This window comes from Ixodes scapularis, unplaced genomic scaffold (genome assembly GCF_016920785.2).
Source record: "Ixodes scapularis isolate PalLabHiFi unplaced genomic scaffold, ASM1692078v2 PGA_scaffold9__187_contigs__length_104089568, whole genome shotgun sequence".
Taxonomy (NCBI): Eukaryota; Metazoa; Arthropoda; class Arachnida; order Ixodida; family Ixodidae; genus Ixodes; species Ixodes scapularis.
Genome location: NW_024609884.1, coordinates 67,871,161 through 67,884,939, shown reverse-complemented (window position 1 = coordinate 67,884,939; position 13,779 = coordinate 67,871,161). Strand labels below are relative to the sequence as shown.

Sequence of the window (13,779 nt, the reverse complement as noted above, 5' to 3'; positions counted from 1 at the left end):
GTGACATTGTTGACCGTTATGCCCATCACCCACCAAATTTAAAAATCTTTGTTGCCTTGGTACGTCTCAAACTTTGTCGGCTACATTAAGAAGCATTTTGATGGATCTACATTGTCCTACAGTAGACTCCTACTCATTTAACCCAACTTCTTGAATAAATTGGGAATGTGTGGTTGGTTCCACACAGATGCGATACAAAAAATATTTGCCGAACACTATGCTCTTAACTTGTGCAACTTTTTAGTGTCTTACCAGCTGAACACCTGATAAGCCAAACAAATTTTTAAGATCCCTTCATGTTCTTAAGGGGGTACTCCAGCAATATTATTATGGGCTCTTATTTGCCTCAAAATTGGCTCAACACGCCGATAGACACGGCTGTAGCAGTCCCCCAAGTATTGTGTGAAAAGAAAAAAAAAATTGCGAAGCTATTAAATTTTTTAATTTGATTCTCATTGTGTTTCTCACACCAAGACCCCCTACTGGCAACGCTGAAGTGCGACGACAGAAATGGTACAAAGTGGGCAGTAAACCACATTCCCAACTGATTACAAGACATTTGATTTTAGGAACAGAATGCTTGGAAACTTGTTCACTGAGAAGCACAAAGAAACCCTCGACATAGTCTGTTAAAGACTATCTGCGCGACCTGAAAATTTGTACCATATGTGACGTCGCACCACTGGAGAGCATACGGAAATTTGAATGTTGGTTTCGGCATCAATCATTTGCGGTTTTCTCAATACCTGTTTTGAATTTCGAGACAATAAATAGAATACCGTAAAGACTAAAGTCCGGGTATAAAAAAAATGCAATTTCTTTGGGTAGCTCGAAAAATGGCCGGAGTACCCGTTTAACGGGAGTCTACTCTATTTGATGTGTGGACTTCCTAGGTTGAAGGGCTTTAACATCGCAAGGTAAATGAGGCTATGAGCAGTGCTCCAAAAACTCCTTGGGGAAGGGACCATCCAGGGGACTTTTTAGGTGATGGTCCAATGAACTGCAAGATTTTTGCAATAACAAAAGTTTAAAGGAGTTGGCTTGCAATATGCTGCACAGCTCATTAATATTGTGTGGCATAAATCACCAGACTTGCTCTAAAACCAGTCAGAAAAACTGATGTCAGCATGTTGCAATCTCAAATTTCCACCAAAGGTGTATTTTAGTGGTGGATTTCCCCTTGTGAAATTTCAAGGGATAGCTCTGCCTTCCTGTGAAAAATGAAACCTAACATCCTCGCCATGGCCAAGGGCAGCTGGACAACGATGCAGACAACCGAGTAAGCGACAGATGTGCTTGTAGCGCCATCTCTTGATAGGCGCAGTTAGCAGGGGACGCACTCGGTCGAAAGCAGACCACCTGGTTGTCTGCTCACTGCATCTATTAGGAGATGGTGCCACAAGCTAAATCGTCGCTAACTCGGTCATCTACGTCAGGGGTCTCCAAACGTTTTGGCTAAGGGGCCGGATTAGCGATCTGTTGTGGCCTCGAGGGCTGGGGGGGGGGGGGGGGAAGTAAATATAAAAGAAAAACAAAATAAATAAACCTTGATAAGCATTGGAACAAAAAAAAAAGATGCAAGTATGAAAAAAAGAAAACCTAAATTGAATTAATGTATATATTTCAATTTGAAATTTAAAGGAGCTGTGCAACAGTTTCAGTGCTTTGCTTAAATAATTTGGGAGTTGGTGTCTCAACCTTTCTGAAGTAAAAAACAAAAAAACGCTTTTGCCTGCATGTCCTAGTTTTTATTTTAAAAATGGACAAAGAGTGAGGTTTTCGGCACCTCTCAACTCCTTCACCATCTTCCGAGTCACATGCACTGTGACGTCAATGGGGGTTGCGTGGGGTTCCGGTAAAGCTCCCTCTCTAGAGCGAGAACTCGTCCGCTCGCGACCGTGTGACCACGTGCTGGCGGGCGCAGCGCGAACAATATGGTGAAAGGAGGAAAGCCTTTTCCGTGTCCGGCCATACCTGTTCGGTTCTGTCCCCCTGCCCCTTCGGCTTCTGGCGGCTGTTCGCGGTAGCAGATAGAGCTGACGGTTTTGTGGACCTAGGATAGATGGCGTCACTAAAACTCCATATAATAAAAGTTTTGTCCATGATAACAGGTTTTAGACGCATTTATATTTATGTTGGAGCGCTAAGGTTTTTTGAGAAGTTACCTTTTATCGAGCAGGTATTCGCACAACTTGCTATCTTTCTACATGAGCCCCCACTGACGTCACGCCGTGTGTTTTTCATGGCCGCCACTCACGATTGCAGGTCGGGGAATATTCTAATTTTTGCCTTGCGATTATGCGGTGGAATCACATTTTGAAGGAAGGAGGTGTCTTCTCTGTCCTTTGTGACAAGGTGAACAATGTAAAAAGTAGAAGATGCCAATTCTTTCAACGTTGAAATCGTTGTACAGCTTCTTTAATATTTAACTAATTATGACATTACACAACACTTCTGGCCAAGAAAATTCAACAGGCATAACTGACGGCGCATAGAAACTTTAGCACATTCCTGAAGTGCAAAAAATTAACGAGGATGTTAAATCTAATGCTGAAAATATGCAATAGTCGTGACAGTGAACACTAAGAGCAATGCACAGTTCCGAACAAAAGAAATAAGAACGACGAAGCGACAGCCTCTAGCGCTCATCGACTTTTTACAGTTTTCAACAGCATATGGCATTAACTGCCAAGCCTTCATCATGTTGACAATGCAGCAGAGGCATTTCAAATGCCCTATGATGACACATAAAAAATATTTTGTCAGTCAAACACTTCTGTGCGAATCGTGATACTATTGTAATATCGATATGAGGTTGCTTTATTTTTTGTGCCATCACTGGGCACCCGAAACATGCATGCTGCATTATCAACTTTGCGATTAGCAGCAGATGTGGTGAAAAGACTGAAGCCAATAGGCACAAACTTAATTTATTGAAAGTGTCAACCACCTCTCGAAGCACATTACAGGCTGTGCGAGAGGTTCCGCTGACTGTACATGAGGATGCAATGGAATTTGAAGTTATAAGTCTGTTCGATTAGGCCAGAAGCTTTAGGCCAAAAGGAAAGATTTAACTCCTGAACTACTCAAGTGATTGGAATGAGATTTGCAGGGGAGATTTAACATCAGATGTATGTGTGTTGTGTAAACTTTCAGCTCTTTAGCACAATTTGACATACCTGCACAAGATGTGTCACTCATCAATAAGAAATCTGTGATATGCAAATGAAGCTATTAAGCACCATTTTGACTGCTTGAATTTAAAGTGGGTGATGTGGGACTTCGGGCTAGCTAGTTTTTATTAACTCAAATGTAAATATCTCAGGAAGAGTTATTACCTCGAAATATGAGATGCATAACTGCCCTATGTAAGATTTTGAAAACATTGTTTTTTCTCAATGAGGACTTCAACTTAAAACAAAGTGAAGTAGGTAGCCCAATTCCCAGTAAATTGCAGTTAAGAAACATCTTGATTGTGGCATCAGAATACTGAGAAAAATGCACTCAAACATTGAACTCCCTACTGCTTCACATCTGTTGAAAACATTTTATATCAACATAACTATTTAGTGTATGGTTATCAATTTTAGTGTAAAGGTGTAAAATTAGTTCCTAAAACGGAAAACCTCAAATTTGAAAAATAAAGCTTTTCATAAAAATTTAAAATTTAGGCCCCACATCCCCCCCTTCACTATACTCGTTTTCACCTCAAAAAAAAAGGAAGTTTTGTGCAGTGTTCATACACCACGTGGGGTAGTCCTTACAAGATTTGGTTCTCGGAAGAAGTGATGCTCTTCACATTTGAAACGCGTACGTCTTGATAATATAACACGCATCTAGTCAAAAATGCAATTGCATATATCTTAATTGCCTACATAAAGTGGGACATTAGTAATGTTCCACAAGCAGCCAGACTTTTTTTACTGTGGTTCTTGAGATAAAAACAAGTATAGTTCTGTCCGAGTTCAGAGGAGTACAAGGGTCGTGAGGCAGCGGCGCAGAACTGGAGCGAAAGCAGAAGCGCAGAATGTCGTATGCATTTGCTGACCCTTGTTTCTCCATGCTACGTCATACACTACATTAAATTCTTTGCGGTTCAATGAGCTCGATCGTGTTTCTTTAGTTATAAAGTATATAAGTAATTAGGTATACAGTAAAACCTGTTTAGAACGAACCCACGTACAGCAAATTATTGGCGATATCGAACTCATGGAAGATTTAAATAAAAATGCATGTAAAAAGTATGTTTTATAACGAACAACATATTTGCTATATCAAACTTTTCTCCCCTTGGGAAGGCTTCTAAAACGCGCAAACAATCCAGGGTGTCTACCAAGTTAACATTTTCAAATTCCCTGAGTTTTCCAGGTTTTCCCCGAGTACTTCTGTGAAATTCCCTGAGTGACACAGAACTTTGTTTTAGGTCAAGATGGGCTGACACCATGTCGCCAGATGCTGTCACTCTCTAAAAAGCATGTTATAAAATTAAAAAAACAACATAATACAGTCATAATGATAACGAGTAACTTTTATTAGATTCAAAAAGAAAACAGAACGGAGTTGTTAGTAAAATTTATAGCGAATAAAGTATAAAAAAAAAGGTAAACTGAGGTTTACGTGACCCCCCCCCCCCCCCCATGAGGTCATGTGACCTCGGGGGGGTGACGTGACCTAACGGTTACGCCGACGGTGACGTCGCCCAAGCCGGAAACGGGCGCCTAAGAGCTGCGCTCTAAAAGAAAAACAGGAGCAATGACGGGGAAAGAAAAAGGTTAACAAAGACAAGGTGTTCAAAGTGCGATTGCTCAACTCTAGTCAACACACTCCACTTGACGAAATCTTTTTTTTTTTTTTTTTGCTCTTCATTTTGGGGCTAAGGAGTTGCGTAGCGACAGCGGTGTTTGGGGAAAAGAGTGCACGCGACCGTTTCAACAGCGGACACTCCCTGCTCTCCCTACGCGCACGGGTGCCCTTCCCCTTGCTTTTGCCATCCTCCACTTTTTTTTGTTTTTATTGGTTGCTTTTTTAAAATTTTTTTATACAATCGCTTTTTCGCTACGTATCCCCGCGTGCGCGTATGCTGGCTTGGCGGTAGGCCAGCCCCGCAACCCGAGCTATGTGCTTGCCGCCGGTGCAATCCGACCCCGGGAGAAGCGAAGGACGGCCGTGCTTTGTCTTCGTTCGCCACATCAAGTGTCCCCCCATGGGAGTTATGGGCGTTCGATACAGAAAAACGATGTGATTTTCTAGGGGATGTTTGGACTGTTTCACATAAACAATAATTCGAAATACACTGGTGTGATATAACCGGGCTCGACAGTATGTTTGGCCCATTCCATTGATATCTAAAGAATTTTGGACTGTGAGAATCCATCTGTAACACTTTAAAAAAAAAAAGAAAAAAATTCCCTGATAGAAGCACAAATTCCCTGACTTTTCCAGACTATTCAAAATCCCTGAGAATTCCCGGTTTTCCAGGTTGGTAGACACCCTGCAATCGTCCTCTAGCCTGTCCCACCAAAAAAGAAGTAGGAAGGAAAGAAAATTCCAAAAGTTCATGTTGCGAACCAAATTGAGCTAAAAGAAGCGATTCAGAAGGGGAGAAAGTTAAAAAGTACACTCTGCGTGCACACACACACAAAAAAAAACTTTTCATCCCAAAGCGTTTTCCCACGAAGAGAAGCGATTCAGAAGGAGAGATAAGCTAAGAGGTGTTGCTCTAAAACGGAAATAAAGAGATGAGAGAGAAAGAGAAGCTCTTGCCATACAACGAACTCATCGTGGAAGTTCGTTGTAAATGTTTTTTTGCTATATCGAACTACCTGCTATATTGAACTGATCGAAGCGTTTTCTGCTGCATAAACGAATTTGACTGTATCCAGTGTACTAAAAACATTTTCAGTGCGAAATGCGTTTCTGTCTGCATTTATAGCGGTTACCGTCCACTTCCTATCATTTCCATAAGCGTTTGGGTCTTTCAACTGCGTATGCCACGATATAATTTACATACGTTTCGCAACAGTAGAATAATTCCAATTGTCTCTTGAGTTTCGCAATTCGACCATAGGTTTGCGGCATCAGGATGACTTTGCATCGGCAGTTACTGGCGGCAGTGCGACGCTTTGACGTCAAGTATGTAGAAGCATTTATTATGATTCTCAAGAAATATTTGCGTGGAACTACCAAGCTAATGCATATTCTCGGCGTTTTCTCCCGGGCCTGTAACTGAACGGCCACTGATACTAGCGGACAAAGCATACAGTATTATGCTCAGCTACAGGGGCATGTGAGTGCCAAAGTACTAAATCGCAAAACCTCTGCAATTCACCGGAGTCCTCAGTCTGCATCCAAGAACTACTGAATGCTGGGGGCTATCAAGAGTGTAATAGTTTTGCTGTGTCTTTTAAGAAGAATATTGACATAGTATCACATAGCATAATAAAGAAACGATTTACATGAGCCAATCTTTCAACACTTACCACAGGGAGCCAAACCTGAGCGAGCAGGTGCACAAGGTGCTTTCAAACTTTTATATTTGAGCTAATTTCTACCCTCCGTCAGGATCTCACATCCGTGTCCAAGCAGGGGTACACGATTTTCATCAATGAGAGGAAATGTAACCTCTGCAAGAGCTCAGAGAAATTTCACTGCGAGTGTCATCTGCTTCTGCCCGGACGCTAAACTGACTTCGAAACTGGTGCAAGGTTTTGAGGAACTGGGTCTAAACTCATTCAGAACTAGGACAAATCGAATGCGCTAGTGCAGCGACCGTGAATCTTAAAGTTGAATCTAATGCGCCAAGGCCTATAGTTACACAGATATGAAGCAGGGAACTAAGAATGCTAATGCTGGTGATGACAATGTTTAATGCATAGTATGGCTCTGGGGACTTTGGGGATGAAGAAAAAAAAAATGTATCAAGAGAAGTGCACAGCACAATGATGCTAAGCAAAGCTGACACATGGTACATTGAGATCAAGCCTTACCGTGAATGTTATTGCCCCAGTATGGTCTTGGTCAAAAGTATTGAAGACAAAATGAGCATATTGACTAGCATCTGCACCTCGTGGGAAGAACTGTGAATAGATTATCTTGAATGTCTCTTCTTTCACCATTCCTGAAGGGCATTCCTGAAATGCACAAGAAGCATACAATGTTAGTTGGCATTCTACATCTTGCTGAGCCTGGATAGCAAGTATCCCTAACTAGATAGCATTTAGTTTTATCCAAACATTTATCTCTGCATTCTCATTCGCTAGGTTTCTTCCATAATCGGTCAGAATACTTGTCTTTCCACAGGACCTGCATAAACTACATGTGCAGGACTTTGACATAAGAGGTTGACCCATATTGGAATGTCAGAGTCATTCCTAGCAGTTATGGTGCAATCATTTACCAGCAGTGGAATGGTCTATGATGTAACACAGTGGTTCTCAACCACTGATGTCTTGCGGACCCCTTGTGGATCGGTGGAGAGTTTCCCTTCCCCTCACCGTTCGTGGTGAGGAGAATTTACGTTTTCCATGAGATTTTTCTGTCAATCATACAACCGTACAAATTGGTCGAAATTCGGCAGTCTCCCGGGTAATACGGGAGACTTGGCAGGTATGAAATAGTGCCCCGTCATGTATTTATGAACCTGGTTTTGAACCACTTATGACATGCACTTCTTTCCATAGAGAAAAATCATTTCTTTAAAAATATACCTTGCAGGAAATGTATTTGCAGGGCCAGCGAAACATCCACTAGTACTACAGTGCTCTTCCCCATCATTGTACAAAATTTGGCGGCGTTCATACACAAAACAACTGCGATTGTGGGTAGAGTGATAGCGCCGCCGCCCCTCGCACAACCACGTCATTTATGGCAAGGTGTTGGCAAGATGTGCCTTGCTTGCTCCCTCTCTCTGCTGCAGCAGAGTACTCGCCTTTAAGATGATTGAAAGTATGCAAAGTTCCAGGGGTTATGCCTTTGAAAATATTTTAAAGACCTTTTCAAAGGCCAGTAACATTCCGACACTCTGTGAAGGCCTTTGAAAAGGTTTTAAAGACCTTTTAAAGACCAGTAACCTATCCGACATTCTGTGAAGGCTTTAGGGGACTTCAGCGTTGTTTTCTCCACGAAGTCCAGGCAAGGTTTAACAAGTGCAGTACCGAACACCGCAGTATCAGGTGAAACGTTCTCAAGCACGATCGTTGTGGTCCTTGGTAGGAGAACAAATGTAACGGAAAGTGGGCTTGGATGCACGGGCTCCCTACGCAATTTAATTACAGTATTCTTTCACTAAAGTTAACACAATGTTGGCATTCTGTTAAAAATTCTAGTCCCAAACCAAACTGGAGGATGCTGGGAATAACAACGACAGGATGGCTTATAAAAAGATTTGCACTTTCAGTACTCATTATGCCTGTTCCCCAAACTTCGAAAGCGATGCCATTACGACCGATGACTTCATCTCGAAGACTGAACTCAAGCGAGGGGTTGTGGCAAGACAGCTCGAGCCACTTGTCACCTCAAAAAAGGGTTGTCGACAAACCGTAGTCAACCAGGGTTGGGCAGTGTCGCAATAAACAGAAGTAGAATTTGTATTCGTGTATTGCGATACAATTTTTCACCAGTATTATTTCGAGAGTGTTAAGGAGCTCGCGTCGCAGAAAAGTTGGTGTGGGTGGCCGATAGGGTCGTGACATCGGTGGTCGAAAGGGTCATGACGTCACAGCCACATGACCTCGCAAATTTCAAAGAACTCACAACGCTCATGTGAAATGTTATGTCACACGTGAAATGAAAGTGATTTAAAACCCATGACGCTTGGGTTGCAAGCCAGACATGCTACTGACCACGCCATGCAAGGCATGCTTGCACGGCTTGGGAACGAGCGGGAGTTTATATGTTTAGTATATGTTTCGCTATCACATTCCACTCTTAAAGGAAAAGCTTAAGCGTCACCCAAGTTTTTTTATATAACTGTATCGGAGCATATTTTCAGGCGTATTACTGACACCGCAATACTTCAGGGGCCAATGCATCTCTTTCAAATTTTCACGGAATCATTGCCCTCCAGACGAAAATTTAAGCTTAACTCTTTTTTTTCCTTTTGTTCGAAAGGGTGGATGATGCTGTGGAGGGTTCTGTGAAAGTGATGCTGAGGCTTTGTTATTGTAGAGACCAAGGTTCATTTTGTACCTGTCTATTCTGCAGAGATAATAGTTTTCCCAGACTTCAAGTGGTCGACTGTTTTTGTAGAGTCCATAAATTGAAGGCTAACGCATAAGAGAGCACCGGTTTGTTTCACCATGACTCTGTTAGACCACTGCTGAAAGAGGCATCCGGACTGAACAAGAGCATGGTGATGCCTCGAGGCTATTTGAGAGGACACAAAACTGATGTAGAGGTCCATGTGATTTTGCCTTAGAAGAATGAGAGAGGCCGAACAATTATTGAATGGAATGCTCTGCCCAATGAAGCTGTCAGCTGCCATGATCTTAATTCATTCGAGTTGCCATTACGCGAGTGTTTGCCTGACTAGTATATGCACATATGGCATGTTGAATATGTATTTAAAAGATGCACAGGAGGCAACTACCTTGCCTGTGCTAGTGTAATGATCCGTCTGAATGCTGGAATGTGTTTGTTTTGCTTGTACAAACTTTTTCTTTCTCTCCTGCGTTGACTGCAAGGTTCACAGTATCGTAAATAACAATAAAATAAATAAATAATAAATGTGCTCCAGCTGTAAAGCAAGAGCACAGGCAAGCTGGTTTCACACTGACAGCGTAAACCCTGGAGTGAGGGTGAAGAAGGGACGAAGGATACACAGAGAGCTCCGTATTTGTTAGAAATAACAGAGAACATGCAGGAGAGCTGGCGAAATTTTGATATCTTGAACACCCGATACCGATATAACTTGGAATACACACACAACACAGGTCGCAAAGCCATTTTTGAGACCTGCGTGTGTGTTGTCCATGTTTTTGTTCCCAAGTCTCAGCTGTTCAAGATGCTGTCCATGTTTGTCCTTCGTCTTTCTCTCGCTACTGTGCTTACCGTGTGACACCCACCCTGATGGAAAGTATTTTTGAACCCACTGAAGACCTGCTTGCTTCCCTTGCTCCTATGCGTGCAAATAATTCTGCGGGAAATTAATTTCAGATGCAAAAATGTCATCGTCGAAATTCATGCTAGATCTTACAGCGAGTGCTCGTTAGTTGGTTTAAGAACATTTCTCATAAAAGTGTTTATAGTAATGTACAGATCATGTTTTTTTTTTGTTCTTCACATCACTAGTGTGGGCCCCTAATTAGCTTTACAAAGTGTGACAACATATCAAATAGTTTGATCAGGAAAAACATAATAGACCCATTGCAGAAAACCCGGCAACAGTGTGTCTCGACATGGTAACCATGGCAACAGCGAGGCGGTCAGCAGCTGCATGAGATGGTGAAGGAAAGCAGGGCGCAACCGCGCTGTGCGCCAACTGAGCTTTAGGCGCTTCATGTGTTGTTTTAAGGACAGTTTACACGCTCCAGAGTATCAGTGAAGATGCCAACACAGTGCTGTGTCCCGGTCTGCACGCAATATGGATACACTGACAAATTCGGACGGAAGGGAGTACTTATCGGACCGTCCGCTGCCGCAACCGTTTGGCTAACCTCATGAATTCGCATGCATTTGCTTAATAAGAATAATATATTGGTTCTGCATCATACTGCTTTGCGTTTTCTTTAGTATTGCTGTTAGCCAGGTATACGTTTGACGCGGATAAACGAGCGTCGGTTTCACCCGAAGGCTCCGTTGCCTTTCGGCCAGCCTCACAATTTAGCATGCAGTTGCTTCATATACTACGTTGTTATTTCATAGCACATTTCTTTGGTGTTGCTCGGTAGACAGATAGCACTGGCGAGGCTAAACGAGCAGTCGAATTCCCGTATTAGTCCTGCAAACATTTTCTACACTTCAACAATAAACGCGCGAAAAAAACAATAAAAAAACGCTTTACCTTGCAGGCGCATTTTTTTTAATCTTCTTTTCTGTTACTGAGACATCCACTAACACCATTTTACTTTATGCTTTTATGCAGAATTGGGACAGCACAGCATTAGGTTCCCCTTGAGGGCATCTTTTTATGCAAGTTGAGTGGGGAGTTGCAGACAAATCATGCTTTAATTATATTTGTCATGATTTGTCATCATCTCACCATCTTTGTTTTCAGGTTTCATATCTAGCAAGCAAGCTAGCAAGGTTATTTTCCCAGCCGGCGGCAGGAAACAGCCGCATTACTTCATTTGCCATGCCACTTTTTCACGCAGAGCCAGCGGGCCGAAGGAAAAAACCTTCCTTCACCACGGAGAGCGCGCACACTGTTGCCCGAGGCGCACAGAGTTGTCACACTTTTGAAAGGAGTCTATTACTTCTGCCCCAGTAAAATGTACTCTTATTAAAATAGGACGACCAACAAATCCCTAAATCAGGGGCCCAACCTGTTCGGCTTCTTCTTCGGGGGCGACTATGGAGGAAAGGAGCCGCAATCTTCTTTTTCCTTTATGGCGTTGGCCAAATTGCACGATCGCTTCTGTTTCCATTGTGGCCGTTTTTTTTATGACACGTGGTGGAGCCTGTTCACATACATAGATGAAAATATGCCAAGATACCTATTAATGTTTGTTGGCATGGTCTGAATGTGCAAAGATTCAAGGAAGAGCCACCAACGGGGGTTAGTTTTGATGTCCAGGATGTGCGTGTTAAAAAAAGTCGATGCGGTGGTCATTGTTTTCAGTGTTCAGCCACCGCGCTGCACTCTTGACCGAAGTTGCGCACATCAACCTTGTGTTGACGAATCCACTCATGATAGTTCTTTGTTTTGCCGATGTACAAAAACGGGCACTCTGTGCAGGGAATCTCGTACACCACACCTCGTGCTTTGTCTTTAGGGGGCCCATATTTGGTCGTAGCATAGTTGATTTAGGGATTGGTTGGTTGTCCTATTTTAATAATTATTTCACTCAACCAGACAGACTTCTCTCTAATGTTTACTTTCAAATGTACTCCTGTACTTGCATTTCCAAACACCTTTCTATTTATAAAATGTATTTCTAATATATACTGAAATACCTTTTTATAAATATGTTTCAGTACAGTATTTTAGCCAATTGTGCCACATATCGCAGTATTTGTATCTTCAAAAACGTTTTAGGGTATTTGTGCCTAACCCCGGAGTCCAAAGCATAGCTATGAAAAGCTATCCACTTCTCCATTCATTGCTACATGAGGGTATAGAAGTGCTAAAGAAAGGCCCCAGTCATCATGACTGTTTCGCATCCCCATTGGGCTCTGGCCAGGTACTCCGTTTTCCTGATCAGTATGTTGCACCAATTAAAGAATGCCCCTTCACAAGGAATGCTTTGGCTGCGGCCGCTAGAGAAACTCTGCAACTCGATAGAACAATTCACTGTAGCACTGAGGTCAGCGATGCAGCTAGCCAATGCCATGATGGGGTTGTCAGCAGGTTGTGCAGCGACACCTTAGGTGCCAGCCACGGAAATGCTCAGTACCGGTCTCCCCCGTAGTCACCGACGGATATTTGAAGAGCCTTCTCAAACGTTGCAGGGTCGGCAGAAAGTGCTTCGGCACGCGAAATGGATTGGGATCCCATAATGAATTGTCTCATATCATGAGGTCGCCCACCCGTAATGGCATCTCTGAATTTGCCTGTACGTCCAGAGCTTTAAAGGGGTGGATGTCTAGGCTAGCTGGTTGTTGAACAACACAATTAAAAACAGTGCAAAAGGACGGGACAAGAGTAGAAGGAGCACACAGGACCGACGCTGACTGACAACTAAATGTTTACTGGAAATTTCACACCCGCAAAGTGTCTCGCACATGCACGTGGTAATCTAATCCCATATTTATGTGGGTCATACCATGGAGTAAAATCAGCACTAGATTAAATCGGACGTTGTTTCGTGTAAACGAGCGGCGCCACACGTAAAGATGTAATCAGGTGGGAGAGGAAATGCATATCAAAAAGATGATTAATCACTGTTGATGAATTGCAGTTCCCTGCTCGTCAAATCTACAGACACGACACTGATACAACAATCTTGATCGCAGGCCAGGGCCCCACTTCCAACATCTCCCTCTCCAACTTTACTCTGTCCTACACCCTGCGTGTTGTCCATTCAAGGGGCCCTGCAATCATATTTAAGCGTGTACCTTTTCTGCGGTTTCCACGTCTCTTGGGGTTCGGGCAAGCCAGCGGGCATGGAGAGAATACCTAAATATCAGTGCGTCATATTTTAACCGGACAACGCGGAAACCTCCTCCACCGACAGGGGCGACCCGCGGTACCGAAAGCGCGCGATATGTGACGTCTTTGGTCCTGGGCTTACTACTGGCCAGAGCCACTAAAAGAATCTTTTTAGTCGAAATACAAAATGTAAGTGGCGCGAACCGTTTCAATTATTTGTAAAAGTAGTTTTGTTCCGTAGTTTAGATAAAAAAATAAACAAATGCAGTTTAGAAAGTACGGAAACAAGATATGACCCGTTGACATACCCGCCACCAAGCGGTGGAAAAGGCGGCGCATAGTAGAAAGGAGTAGTGGGATCAGGCGCCGACACGAAAAGGTCCCGGATGTATGCGGCGGCGCTGCGGTTGTAGGGACTGGAGGATCCGACCGGCTTCGAGCGTACCGAAGGCCTTCGGTGAGCAGCTTTGTCTGGCGGTTTGGCCGTTTCGCGGTATTACAGCGCGAAGTGGCTCCCATTCTGAACTGATCTT

The 13,779-nt window shown here is 43.1% G+C and overlaps 1 protein-coding gene across 2 annotated transcripts in view; it reads right to left on the bottom strand.

Annotated features, from left to right (window-relative positions):
• Positions 1-13,779, bottom strand: part of LOC115320180 (Kv channel-interacting protein 4) — an 846,444-nt gene that overhangs the window by 34,024 nt on the left and 798,641 nt on the right. For both annotated transcript variants that reach the window (XM_042287346.1, XM_040502826.2), the window contains one exon: positions 6,987-7,130. In XM_042287346.1, coding sequence (XP_042143280.1) covers positions 6,987-7,130 — 144 coding nt within the window. The remainder of the gene's footprint in view (positions 1-6,986; positions 7,131-13,779) is intronic.